This window comes from Drosophila sechellia, chromosome X (genome assembly GCF_004382195.2).
Source record: "Drosophila sechellia strain sech25 chromosome X, ASM438219v1, whole genome shotgun sequence".
NCBI classification, from domain to species: Eukaryota; Metazoa; Arthropoda; class Insecta; order Diptera; family Drosophilidae; genus Drosophila; species Drosophila sechellia.
Window position 1 is genome coordinate 16975103 of NC_045954.1, and position 13489 is coordinate 16988591.

Here is a 13489-nt window from a genome sequence, read left to right on the forward strand (position 1 = left end):
ACACCAAACTGCTAATAGCAAATTGTTTTGCCAACTTGAAGGCATGGCCATCCAGCATCGGACGTCTCCACACCCAGTGGGCGTTACACATGTGGTTGTTGCTCTACTTTATGCTAGATCTATACACTTTATTTTCTATCGTGAGTCATGGGGGGGCTGGAGAATCGATGGGAGCGACTGGGCCGCGTGGGGCGAGGGGTGTTAATGTTTAAAAGGAAAAATCCAAAATGAAAAACCAAAGGGGCTCTGCTGAAAATGCAATTGCACAACACGGCAGCGCGGCAGCTGAAAATTGATAAACCAAATGACGCGCTTGAGTGGTTGTTGTTGCCCGTGGTGGTTGCGCCATGGAAATTCTTGCCAAGGTTCATTTAGCCGAACATGCCTTGCGCCTTGCTTTAATTAAACTTTTGCCCACTAAATGTTTTACTTTTCGAATGACGGTGCTCAGTGGCTCGATTCAGTGGTGCAGTGGTTTCGCCTGCGGTTACCCTTTGAAGTCGCCCAAAACGGGGCGCGAGCCATAAATGAGACATCCCACCACCGAACACATGTGGGTGGCTGCCCGATTGGCATCGCATATTGCACAATTCTCTAATTAAAATGTAAGCTACCCATTGGGTTTGGGTCGAACGGAAAATGTGGGTGGAAAATGCATTGTTTTATAACAGTGACATCTTCTCATTTGCATTGTTATGACATCTATCTATAAATAGGAATCACATCAATAAGGTATTCAACATTTGGCTGAATAACCTATTTCCAATTTCAAACTGCATTTCCTTTTTGAATGTATTTGTTCTATCTGCTTATACGCTTAAGTCGTTAGTACATACTAGCTATTTGCATAGCCCCACGTTGGACGCCATTAACTGTTAGCCTGCGCACATTTCACAATTTTGTTCAAATATTTCTTGAATATTAGTTTTTGTGGCCCCCCGTTGGTCGCATTTATTAATAGTCCACCAAATGTTACTATTCCATTGTCACATTTTGTAATTTGAATGTTTCAGAACAGAAAGATACGTCCAGTAAGCGGCTCTAAATATTTTAAGCTTAATATAACCCCTGGAGTTACCCAATCGAGCAAAAAGGCTTTTGTTTTGCTACCATTATGGCAGCTACCTGGATGTGGCACTTTGTCATCTTGCAGTGGCATTTCAGAGACGCAAGCACTCAACACCGACACTTTGTGGCATGTGGGCGAAGCTTATCTTTTTGCTGAGGGCTCAGACTCGCAGTTCCTACAAGATAAACATGGCCAAGGTGTTCGCAACTTGAGGCTCTCGCCATAATTACAAGAAGCTGTTGTCGTCGTCGGCTCTTCGCCAGCAAAGCAACAAAGCAGCGAACAAAAGTCAGTCGGACAGCGAAACTAAAAACAGGAAAGGAAGCAAGCCTGCGATAACTGAAGATTGCAATACTCTTCGCTGGAAAATGCTAAATACAAGAAATTAGGCAAGAACATAAGCCAACTAAGCAAAAATCCAACAACTAACATAAAACAGTGATTTTCGAAAATAAGAATCTTTATCACTCTGTCACTTAACTCCTGCAATAGCTATAAATACCTTGTGCTAGGGTATGCAAAGCAGAAATAGCCACCGCGGCGGCGAAAAAATAAAGTTTGCAATAAGTTTTGGCTTACAAATTTGCCAAACAATGCAGATCGCTGGGCACGACGTTGAGCCGGGTCTCTTTGCCTTTTTTTCTGTGGCTTCAAGTTGGCCCAGAGTCACCAGATCTCTGGACTGAAGACTCTCGAATGGCGACTTGCGACTTGGTCGATCGGGACTAACGACTCCTCGAGTGGCTGATGGAACTATTTTCCTCGTGTGTGAGTGCCGGCAATTATGGTTGCAGCGACTTGGGGATTCGATCGCACTCGACTCGTGCCACGCGTCCGCATTTACAAGAGCAGCAAATTATGGGGAATCCCCTTCAGCCCGGGCTCCATCAAATCTGGTTGTACTTCGGCTCCAATCTCGGCGCATCTTATCAGATCGACTGCCGAACGGAAGACTTCGGAAAGAGGTCATCCTCCGATCTCCTTTCTTCTTTTTTAAAGCGATGCTCCAGAAGAAACACCATTAAATGGCGTTTCGAAACATATAGATTTCACCTCAGTTTTTATGAAATGGTTATTGGTGCATGTAAGGCTTATTGTTTGTAGCTAGGTTCTACTGTAAGTATCGGCCAACTTTAATATGTGTATAGTCAAATCGAAAGCAAAGACAAAAAGGGTTCGCTGAGCTGCGAAATGGAGCAACATTTGTTTTTTTTTCTTTTTTTTTTCGTTTGCATTTATTTTGAAGTTAAAAAAGTTTGCAAACTTTTGCGGTTGGCGATTTATTTTCGGTGGTTTTTTGTCGTTTTTGTTGTAGTTTTCTGTTGCTGTGGCAGGTTCACAACGAACACGATCGGAGTGAAAGAGAGGGGCAATGGGGAGCAAGCGAGACGGGGGTCGAGCGGGACAGTGGTAACGGGAAACTGTCCAAGTTATCCAGTTATCCATGTGGCTCACGCAGCAGTCGAAACGAGAGCAAAAGTAGCCACCGACATCGCTTGTTTCGCTGCATGTTGGCGCTGCACTGCGAGAAAATGCTATAGGCTTTCATGGTAATCTTCAACATAGAATGAATTGAAAATGCAATATTTTTGTTTAGTGTAGTGTGCTCGGTAGGAACATTAAAATATCTTTATATTCATAATAATATACTGCGGCTTATGTACTTTATATATATTATTATATTCCTTTTTTTTTAAATATAAAGAACGTTTAATGCAGTAAAAATTTTGAATACTTCCATTTCAGATATCTTTGATTGCACTTCTGTGCCCAAAGTGATATTCTAGATCATTTAATGTTTACAGTGCGCTTTACTGACTGCTTTTCGCTTTTTGTTTTCTTAGCAGTTTAGCGCCCGCCGTCCATGATTGTCCCCATGCCCCACTCAGGCCAGCCGCCTCCCCGCATCCGCCCCAGCCACTCCCCCCGCTGCGGCCGTCCCCTTTTGGAGGAGTGTGTCCACGTACCAACATTGGCCTAATGTTGCACATTGTGTGCTGAGCCTGATCTTGTTTATTATGCAAGAAAGCTGCCAAAGTGAGCCAAAGCCGAGCGACACACCGATATACGCTATATGCGCTATATATATATGTATATATACATATAGCGTACGGCATACGAAGCCAAACGGCAACAATTGCAGAAAGTAAATTTACAAAAAATTCAATCGAACAAAGTGCTGAAGACTCTTGACCAGCGACAAGAGAAATGGGAAGTTATGGGGACATGACCGGGTTGTGTCGAAATTATATCGCCGTGATCACAGAAAACGTAATGCGGCCAACAAAACGTTTGCAGATCGCGAATAGTTCCAAAATGGATAAAACCAAAATAATTAGGTCTTAATTCGAAATATTCGAAGTTTAAACTTCGAAGTTTAAGTTTAGAATTCCCAAAACGAGTTCGCTATTGTTTCATTATTAATGTAAAACCATATTGCAAAGTATATACTTTTTAAAACATATTGTGTTTTAAATGTCGTAGTCTCTTAATATATGTATTCCTTTTGTTAAAATATCAATGTGATTGTGTTGTAGAATTTTAACACATTTTCGTTGCATCCAATTAAACACTTGTAATAAACTGTTTGGATTTTAAAATTCTAAAAACGTGGCCATCACTTTCACATGCCCACAACACTCAGTCCATATAAAGTGGATAATTTTTGGGCCTGTATCATCATCACTCTTATGTGTATTGCGCATACCTTTTGCTAATTTATGGCTTGTTTCACTGGATGCACCTTGTTTTTATTATATTTTTTATGCCCGATCGACTGGCGAAAAACCCAAAAAAAAACACACTGCTTAATTGTAGATAAACATCACATTTAAAAGCAGTGCATGCCCAGTACCGTTAGTGGTTCAAATCGATCGAGCTATTTGATAATATTCGAAATTCTCGTTTGGAGTTTTCGAAAATAACCGCCGTCGGAAAACGGTTGAGCGATATGAATGGCTCCGCACAGCGCACACTTTGAATTGCGACTGATCGCTGCGAATCGGGTTGCTGATAAAGCGCAGACGGCACGCTGTGGAATGGAACGGCGAAACGGGCGGAATGGCACATTTGCTGCCGCAGCACAGCCGCAAAGTGGGCGGCATTCTGCGCGTAGGCCTAAATGTTAATACAATTTGTTATATGCGCATATGGAACAACGCAATCATCGGAGATCGGAGATCGGGGGTCTGGAATTTTTGTAGGTTTTTACTTTGATTTTCCAGGTTGCTTTCAATGGAGGAGTAGTGGGTACAGCAGCAACAGCGACGAACAACCGAATCGAATCGAATCACTATCACCACCAACCACCGACTGACGCTGTTCTTTTGTGACATATGGAAGTGGGTCGGGTCAAGAGGTGAGTGCCTAAAATGCTCTTTAATGCCGCCGAGCTGCCAACTTGTGGTCATTGCTCACCCGATCCCTTATTCACTCCACTGGATGGAGCCGAAAGTTGGGCAAGCGATGGGGTAATCCCAGTCCGGAAACCCATAAATATAGAAGGTGTTCAAGGAGCATTTGGGTTGCGAAAATATTTAAAAATCGCATGCAAGTCAAAAATGTATAAAACAATTAAATATAACATAATAAATATGATATAAAATAATATAAATGTAATTTTGGAAACTGGATTAGTATGCTTGAAATTCAGCTTTTGTTCAATCATTAAATGCTTGAAATATTTCAGGCAGCGTTTCTATTACATCGATATTATATCTATATTATAGATATATATATATCTATATTATATAAAAGTAGCTAAAAGTTATGTTGTTCAGATAATCTTAAGACATAACAGCTCTGAGATTATCCATAAATTATATTTATTTTAAAAATGCATTGTTATACTCATGAAGACGACCTTGCCTTGATTCCGCCACTCGGCCATCCTTCAGTCCCACCGGACATCCTCCCGCTGAAAACCATGGGTGGCCAATTCAGTGGGTTCTGGTTCTTTCATGGGCAAGGTCGTCTTTCTTCCACCGAGATGGTTGCGGTTCAGTGGGATCGGAAGTGTTTTACTGCCACTAATCCAAAGTCAAAGCCAAGTCCAAGTCAGCGTTGCAGAACTGCAGCCAAATCGGATCACAAGTCGGCCATATATGTATATATATACATATATTATATATATGATACATCTAGCTATTCTCTATCAGAGATGTATTGCGACGCATTTGAGCCGTGTATGAATATGATTTGGCTAAAATAAATCAGCTTACCTCAATCGCCGGATCCAGCCGCTATCAGAACAGGTTAAAATTTTCAAATAAAAAATTTTGTTGTTTTACTTTTTTGCACTTTATTTTCGGAATTCTTTCGACTGCACCATAAACAAAATTATTCAATTTGCATATTCGAATTTGTTGTTTCTCTCGCTTCGCTTTGTTTTATTAATATTATTATTTGTTGCTGCTGCTGCTGTTGTTGAATTTTTATAATTCACCGCTGTACAGAATATTGTAAATTACCAATTGCACAAAAACAAAAAGGAGTACAAAAAAATTGGCAAATCAAATCAAATAAGTAACTCGATAGACGCGAATTAGCGAATAAATATGATTTACCCCTTTCTATACTATATATTGATGGATTTGATCAATTCATAGTCACTTCACCGCACAACCGCCAACTTTTTTGAACGTTTCTGCTGCCCGTTTGATTATTGTTTTTGGCCGGGCTCAAAGGCGAGAGGAGGAAATTCGTCAGCTCTGGCCAAAAGCGAAACACTGACTGACTGGCTGATAAAAGCCAAGCCGAGTTCAACCGAAAAATCCCCGGCGAAGAAAACCGATCGTGGCTGAGACGACTGAAAAGCCAGTGGAACGACTGAAAGCCAAGTTGGTGGAAACGAAACGCGGCCCAAACTCGTCGGCCGCTGAGAGGGGGGAAGCGGGCTGAAATATGCTAATCATAGGCCTCGGAAATATTAGGCCCTGGATTAGTCAGTGGGCGTACGAAAAAGGCAGCAGAAATAAGTCGAGCAGTTAAAGTGCAGCAATTGCAGCCATAAAGACTCATGAAGGGCCGCCGCATAAAGTAAAAATATTATTCAGTAACTCAGGATAAGTGCATTTTTAAGGCAGAATAGTATTAAAAAAAAATAAAGGTTTAACGCAAAACGTGATAAAGTAAGCATATGTTTCTCAACAAAAATATTTTGATTGCGGAAAAATAGTTATTTAAAATATTATAGACATATATATTATATTATGGATTAAGCACAGTATTATATTTTATTATTATTTTATTTATATATTTAAATAGTATTGCATAAAATGGTCCCATTAAATTTAAAACAGCAAACCCCACAAATATATTTGATACCAATCAATTTTGCTATTCGTTGGCATATTTAAAATATAAAATGTAGCATGTATTTATGAAGTACTCATACTACCGAAATAATTATGAAATACTTTACTATTACAATTTTCAGGAAATGCCTATTTGAAAATGAAGTCAAATGCTATTATATTCAAATTGCATTATAATTCTAGCATTAGCATGTTTAAAATTAAATACTTGTATTGATATGGAAATCGATGTAATATTGATTTTAAGTGACGTTGGACTTGCAGGAAATATCTTTCGGCTAAAATATGAGTAGTTTAGAGACTAAAGTCAAATTTGATCGAGTTACTACAACCTGCTTCTTTGCTTATTTAAGATAGCCCAAACTAAATCAATGGCTCAATTTATTTTTTGTAATATTTGATGTACGAATATGATTTTCAGGAAATCTCTTTCGATCATGTAATCGGATTCGAATACGATCCAACTAACTACCAAAATCAGCTCCAATTTATGCTGATGTTATGTCCAATTTGCATTTTTATCATTCTAGCATTCCAGTGCTCCACGCAAAGTGCACCAGACGGAAGTTGTAAAAATGTATCATAAAAAAAGCGAACATAGTCCGAGAAAAAAAGGTGGAAAATAAAACAATCCAATAATCGAAATCATTAGACAAAGGCGAACTAAGCCATTGGCTGCAATGAGTCCGACAACAATAACAAGAAACAATGCTTGCCGATCGAATCCAATTGTGGGTGCAAGCGGCGGGTGGCGGGATCCGCGGGGGGCAGGGAGTTCGGTGGCAGGGGGGCGGGAATAGGATGGGGGGTGGCAGCGGGCGGACAGCTCGATGGAGTCCATTGGGTGCGGCGCCAACGCTTAAACATAACGGCACAATTATAGTCGTCGTCAGATGTGTGAACACATATATCACAGCACTGGAAAGAATTTTTGTTTGTTTTTATAGCCAACAGAAAAAAAAATTACAGACCCAATTTTCCATAAATTAAAGAAAGTTTTCTATCAAGAAATGTAAATCATTTAATTTATTTAATAATTAATTCAATAATAATACTACAATATCAGAATATGCATAGGAATATTTCCTTAAAATAAAATGATCCATTATTATATATAAATGTAAATTTTTTTTTTAAATCTTTTATAATATTATGTGCTTTTATTTGTCACTTACATGTTAAAGTGATTTTAATGAACAAAAAATAAGGTTTTTATTAGGTAAAAAATAATTTCATATTTTTGTTCTATCTATGTAAGTCCCAATTAGTATTTTTTAAATATTCCTTAGCACACTTTTAGGCAACGATTGTTTACGAATAACTCATATGCATTTTTGTCATGTGTTAGAATCAGATTTCTCTTGAAACAAAAACCCATAAATTAGCAAGCAAAATGCATAATGTTTTGCCTCGAATTTTTTGCTGTGCACTTGCACGGTAACAGTGCGAATACGTATATTATAATTTTAAAATTTTTTCCATACAATTTTTCTATCTTTTTTGCCACATTCTCCAAGGACAAACAACATTTTAGTGAGCGACGACGTCGCCGGCGGCTAACGGCACAAACCCATTCCAAGATTGATCTACAAAATACGAAATACGAGGTACAATATGCGAGATACAATATGCGAATATACTACAGCACCGAGTTTTTCGCGCCGGCAGACTTTCCTTTTTCTAACCTACGTGTGTGCGCCTGTGTGTGAGTGTGTATCTGTGTGAGCCAAGTGTGCGGGCGCGCACTAAAACAATAACAAAATTAAGCTAAGCGCAGAAAAAAGGCAGTAAAAAATTAAAATCCAGCTCCGCGAAGAAAAAAGGTGTGGCAACGTTCTGTTTCTGTGTGTGGTTGCTAGACTATAGTATGCTATAGTCGACTATAGGCATTGATATTACCGTTATTATTATCATAACTATTACAGTTACATTTACCGTTACCCGTTACCCGTTACCCGTTACTGTTACAGTTTCAGCAACTTAAGACAAAGCCCCAACACCCAATTGTCAATTGATCTTAAGAACCAATTTAATCCATTTTAAAATAATAACTAAATAATGTTCAATTTGAAAAATAAAGTCACTTTTTTAGTGAGTTTTAGTACGTTTTTTAAATGGTAACAAAAAATAGTATTTAATAAAACTATTTAAGTTGAAGTAGTTAAGCAAGATTAAATTAATATTAAATTTCTCTTACTACAAAACGTATACATACAAATAAACTAACACTTCAAAAAGAAAACAGGCAATAAATTCGTCATTGATTTTGGCCCGCAAATTTATGCGCAGTGAGCCGAAATCCTTTTTGGCCATTAAGTTTTGGCGCTTGCCAAATCGTTTAGCAATTTATTCAAAGCGTCAGAGCGACAATTCACTTTTCGGATATGGATTCTTGGGATTGGATTTGGTATTGGAATCGGGGCGTTTTTTTTTTAGCTGCCGGCGTGGCTTTTGCGCAATGCCAAAATTTATGGCCAACCACTTACCCGCCAGCAAGGTCAGAACACTCAGAAGTGCTGCTGCTGGTGGTTCTGCAAGTTCTGTTGATTCTGTTAGTTCTGGTGGTGCCACCGCCGAGTGTCCAGGAGTGGGGCATGCAACAGGTCACCGCGATAAACCAGGAGCCGCTCCAATGAGTCAGCAGCAGCAGCTCGACTTTGATTTGTGGCACTTGGGGGCGAATATAAATCAGCCAGCAACTGCACAATCCCAAGGCCGCCACCACACAACAACAACAACAACAACAAAAGGCTGCGGACCCACCCTACACACAGGCCCATGCACTCGAAAAAAAGTTTAGCTCATCCTGTTCATATCCAGAAAGGCCCAAAAACAAGCTGGAAACAAGATTCCATATTCTGAGTGGTAAGTTTGTGATGTTTTGTTTTCAATATTAATAAAATTGTCTTTTATTAAAAAAAACTATTTGGTAATTTAAATTATTATTAATATTATTAATAAAAACATTTTACAATCGTTATAAATGCATATGGTTAAATAAGAGATTGGGCCTTATGATGGTTTTAAGGTATCATACATCAGCACAAAGCAATTTTTTTTTATATAAAATCATGAAATACTTTCCCAATTTCTCACTGTGCACTGTATAATCCTAGCCGTTTGCATGATTGATATAATCGGTAGCCATTTAGAATAATTCTGCAATAGAGATGCGATACATTTCGCCCAGTGCATGGAAACCCATGAAATTGCCGCGCAAAGGTCAACTCAAGTGAACTTGGTTGGGAAAAAGTCGAGAAAGCAGGCGACGGAGGCGCACAGTGAAGAAATTATGTCAAAATTTGAATTAGCAGCTGGGAAAATAAAATGGCGCGACCAGAAAGACAATGGCGGCGCATAAATTAATTTCCCTATCAGCTGCAGCCTCGGAAAAGTGCATTCGCTTTTCACTTTCGTGTCGCCTGCTGCGGCTCCGAATTGGATTGGTCTGGGTGGGATTGGATTGGAGTGGAGTGGAGTGGACGGGTTGTGTGGGCTGTGGTTCAGTTTCCAGCTGTTCGCGAGAATCGTTTCGGGGCGATAAAGCCGTTGACAGAAACGGTTTCCCTTTTTCGCGCTGCGGTTTCGCCCTTGGCGTGCGGTGAAAATGCATTTTCCCAGCGACGCCGAAGAATGGGGAAAACTGCATTAGAAATGAGGAAAAACAGTCGCCCGTGAAAATTGGTTTTCGGTTGGTTTTTCCCACTTCAGATAATGGTCTTTCCTGATTTAAGCTGAACGTCATTGTTTTATCTTCAATACGTTGTATATTATCAAATAATGCGCACCTTGATCGCAAATTTAAAATTTTAACGCCTTGCATCATCACTGTTGATTTCGATGAGTGTTAAATGATAATAGGGGTATTTTTTAGTTAATTTTTAGGTTAACTCAACAGTTCTCCCAAGATTGCGAACTAAAAGAAGTTCTTGTGCCCAAAAATTTACAAAAGCCCAATTAAACTTAATAACTTACAATCAACGGTTTTAAGCCTAATATTATTCGAATATATGCATATTATTACAAATAAAAACTTAGCTTAATTTAGTTATTTCCACGCCAATATCCCTGAAACCTGGCATCACTGGTGACTTGGTCGCTAGTGAGATACTAAGTTGCAATCCAATTATAATTATAATATTTTAATTTGCGAGAATTACTTTGTTTTAAATCCATTTCATTGCCAATATGAGTAGCGGTTTGCCAACTTACTACAATGCGGATGCAGTGCGTGAGGTTCTCACCTGGCCGCTGGTCAATAAAGCAGTGGAATCTGCACTTGTAGCTATAGTTAAAGAGGATCACAAAATGCCCTCCTCATCCTTTGCCTTTCAACCGAAGAGGACTTTCACCGCATGCGGCAAGGAACCTGGCAAGATTCTGCTCACCATGCCCGCCTATGTGGGAAACTACAAGCTGAAATCGCCAAGGGATCCTGGGGAAGTGGAGTACACGGTGGCCTGCAAGTTGGTGACCTCGTTCAGTGGGAATCCCCGCCGCGATCTTCCGCTGCCCAGCATCCAAGCCCATGTGCTGTTGTTCGACTATCAAACCGGTCAACTGTCGGCCATAATGGAGGGCACGGACTTGACCACCTGGCGCACTGTATCCGCTTCACTGGTGGCCACCAAGTATCTGTACTTCAGGCGCTTTGGGGCGCAGGCAGAGCAGGAAAGGAATATCAACGTGGCCATAGTGGGCTGTGGAGTACAAGGACAACTCCATGCCGCCGCCTTTTGCGCACACTTCCGGGTGAGGCAGCTCAATCTCTACAATCGCACGCAGGCAAAGGCACAGGATTTAGCGTACCAGCTGCGGCAGAAATTTAGCACCGAGAGCGGAACCCAGATTAATGTTTGTTCAAGTCCTAACGAAGCTTGCCATGATGCCGATATCATCTGCATTGCCACGTACTCCAAGGAGCCGCTCATCAACTTGGCAAGTCTGAAAGCTAACCAGGGTGTTCATATTAATGGTAGGTCTGCTGTTGAAACGGAATGATGGATGGAAGATGATGAAGTAATGATACCTTAACTTTCGATTTCAGCTGTGGGAGCCGGCGAAAATCACTTTTCGGAGGTGGCTCCAGACATTTACCAGCGGGCCAAAGTCTACGTGGATTGCTATGCCAATGCCGAGGCTGAATTGGTGGGACTACCTGCTCCGATCACTGCTGAAGTGGGTGAGATCATTCTGGATGGAAACTATCCCAGGGAGGCAGAAATCAGCATCTTTCAATCCATGGGTGCGTTTTTATTAAGTTTGTGTAACTATATGACTATCCTTGTCTTTTTCAAAGTTGTATCATTATTAATTTCATACATTTCCTATTTAAGGCATGGCCTCGGAGGACGCCTGTGTGGCCCAGGCGGTTCGGTATGCACTTTCTCTACCGCAAAGATTTCCTTATTGATGTCCAGCTGGCAAAGCAATTCCTTAACCAGCCCAAGCCAAACCAGTAAATTCTGAAACGTTTATGTGTATATGTGTGTATATAAAAAAGCATTTGGAAACATAACAATCGGTTCGCTTACTAACTACAACAAACCCAACCGGCCGGAGACGTCCTTCCGGTCGTCACTTCCAGATCACAGTCACATTCGTGTCCTTCTCTATATCCCGCTCGATGGTGCAGGGCGAGAGGCCCGTCTTGCAGCAGATCTCGTCAAAGCTGATCAGTCCGGTGTACATCTTCTGCCGCCCGGAAGGCACTGAGCCCGTAAACACCGGGTACTTGTGGATGCAGCGAATGAATCGGTGCTGCAGCCCAAAGATCACCATGCGACGTTCATCGATGTTGTGGTGCTGGGGGCACAATCTCTGGCAGATCGCTCGCAGAGTAACGCCGTGAGTCATCGAGGCGTAGAACTGAAAGATGCGCTGAACACTGGGCAGCGTCTTGTCCGGACGCAAGGCCACGTATTTCCGGCAGGCGCCGCTCAGTGATGCACTCTGGATGAGATGCTTTAGGTTCTGTGTCATGTACACGTTGCTGTACTTCAGGATGGGTAGCAGCTGAACGACCCCGTAGTAGACCAGATTCTGTATACACGACTTGACCAGGTCCGTTTCCACGTCCGCTTCCGCGGCAATGCGGGCAACATGGTTGATTCCATTTATATAAGGCAGGATCTAGCGGAAACCATAACAGTCCAATGGTATTACAGGATTATTTACATCGCAATGGTGGTATAACTATAAAATCAGGAATAGTCGCACCTGTTGCGTGGTAAGGTCCCAGTTGTCCAGCGGAGCATCGCGCAGGTTTGCCAGCAGAAGGGGCACCATGTGATCCTTGACCGGCGGCGGGTCCGGCTTGTGCATAACGATCTTCAGATATATAGTGTTATCGCCCTCAACAATGGTGGCCACCTTGCGCTCGTTAAGGTCGCGTAGTACAGTCTCAAAAATGTTCTGTAGGCGGCGCTTGTCATCTTCGCGAGACAGGAAGCACGACTCCTCCTCCATCATTATAAGGTACTCGGACAGCTTCTTGACCACGGGCTCGTACTGGACGCTCCTGGCCCGCGAGTCGCAGACAAAGCATAGGTTGAATAGGAAGGCGTTCCGTGCGTACTTCTGCTGATCCTGGATGCCCACTGGATAGCCGACAATCTTTACGTCCATTGCGTTGACGGTGAGAATGCAACGTTGAAGATGCTGCTTGGGTATGATGTATACATTGATAGCATCGAACACATCCTTGGATATGTAGTTATCGGGAACCTGAGGGACGTGGATTAGTTCGAACTATGCTGCGTTATCACCGCCCCTGGGAACCAGCTCACCTGGCAGCTTATCTTGCAGCCCGCCGTCGCATGAAACTCGCTGAGGAAGATGCACCGGATCTTGCCCTCCGTGCTGCCATGGGCTCCCGCTGCTCCAGCTCCCGATCCGCCTGCTCCATTCGTGACCACGCCCGCCGTTGTCGACGTTGCCGCCGTCTCATTCGTATGGGAATGCATGCCGTACAAAGGATTCCAGTATCAGAAGCATCCACATCCTCTGCTTCCTTCAGCGGAGTGGAATCAAAAGCCTTAACAGCAGGTGGCACAATCCAATAACAGTGGCGGAATTCGCTGTAATGTTATGTTAAGCGATGCTT

At 41.7% G+C, this 13489-nt stretch overlaps 3 protein-coding genes across 5 annotated transcripts in view; 1 reads left to right on the top strand and 2 right to left on the bottom strand.

Moving 5' to 3' along the window:
- LOC6618004 (atrophin-1) overlaps positions 1-5777 on the bottom strand; it is a 31158-nt gene extending 25381 nt beyond the window's left edge. The window contains exons 1-2 of one of the 3 annotated variants that reach the window (XM_032725518.1): positions 5635-5777; positions 5290-5515 (exon numbers count right to left, since the gene is read on the bottom strand). The gene's annotated coding sequence lies outside the window, so the exon portion shown is untranslated. Of the gene's footprint in view, positions 1-3776; positions 4011-5289; positions 5601-5634 lie in introns of those variants that run through there. The other 2 variants (XM_002042276.2, XM_032725519.1) reach the window with 2 other exon arrangements.
- Positions 5778-10348: 4571 nt separating this feature from the next.
- LOC6618005 (ketimine reductase mu-crystallin) lies at positions 10349-11902 on the top strand. Its single transcript, XM_002042277.2, has 3 exons — positions 10349-11359; positions 11432-11629; positions 11721-11902. The coding sequence occupies exons 1-3, from the start codon at positions 10573-10575 to the stop codon at positions 11795-11797; spliced, it is 1062 nt and encodes a 353-aa protein (XP_002042313.1). The 5' UTR covers positions 10349-10572; the 3' UTR covers positions 11798-11902.
- On the bottom strand, positions 11858-13463 carry LOC6618006 (GATOR complex protein NPRL2). Its single transcript, XM_002042278.2, has 3 exons — positions 13173-13463; positions 12604-13110; positions 11858-12516 (listed from the first exon to the last, which is right to left on the bottom strand). Exons 1-3 carry the CDS (start codon positions 13347-13349, stop codon positions 11962-11964), a joined length of 1239 nt encoding a protein of 412 aa, XP_002042314.2. The 5' UTR covers positions 13350-13463; the 3' UTR covers positions 11858-11961.
- Between the last annotated feature and the right edge of the window lie 26 nt (positions 13464-13489).

What these genes read in the sequence shown, in the direction of transcription:
- LOC6618005 (XM_002042277.2), top strand. Translation starts at nt 10,573, where the DNA reads ATGAGTAGCGGTTTGCCAACTTACTACAATGCGGATGCAGTGCGTGAG. An exon ending in CCAGGGTGTTCATATTAATG is followed by an intron (nt 11,360 to 11,431) that starts GTAGGTCTGCTG and finishes TTTCGATTTCAG; the next exon opens with CTGTGGGAGCCGGCGAAAAT. An exon ending in CAGCATCTTTCAATCCATGG is followed by an intron (nt 11,630 to 11,720) that starts GTGCGTTTTTAT and finishes TTCCTATTTAAG; the next exon opens with GCATGGCCTCGGAGGACGCC.
- LOC6618006 (XM_002042278.2), bottom strand. Translation starts at nt 13,349, where the DNA reads ATGCATTCCCATACGAATGAGACGGCGGCAACGTCGACAACGGCGGGC. An exon ending in GCTGCAAGATAAGCTGCCAG is followed by an intron (nt 13,111 to 13,172) that starts GTGAGCTGGTTC and finishes CACGTCCCTCAG; the next exon opens with GTTCCCGATAACTACATATC. An exon ending in GGGACCTTACCACGCAACAG is followed by an intron (nt 12,517 to 12,603) that starts GTGCGACTATTC and finishes GGTTTCCGCTAG; the next exon opens with ATCCTGCCTTATATAAATGG.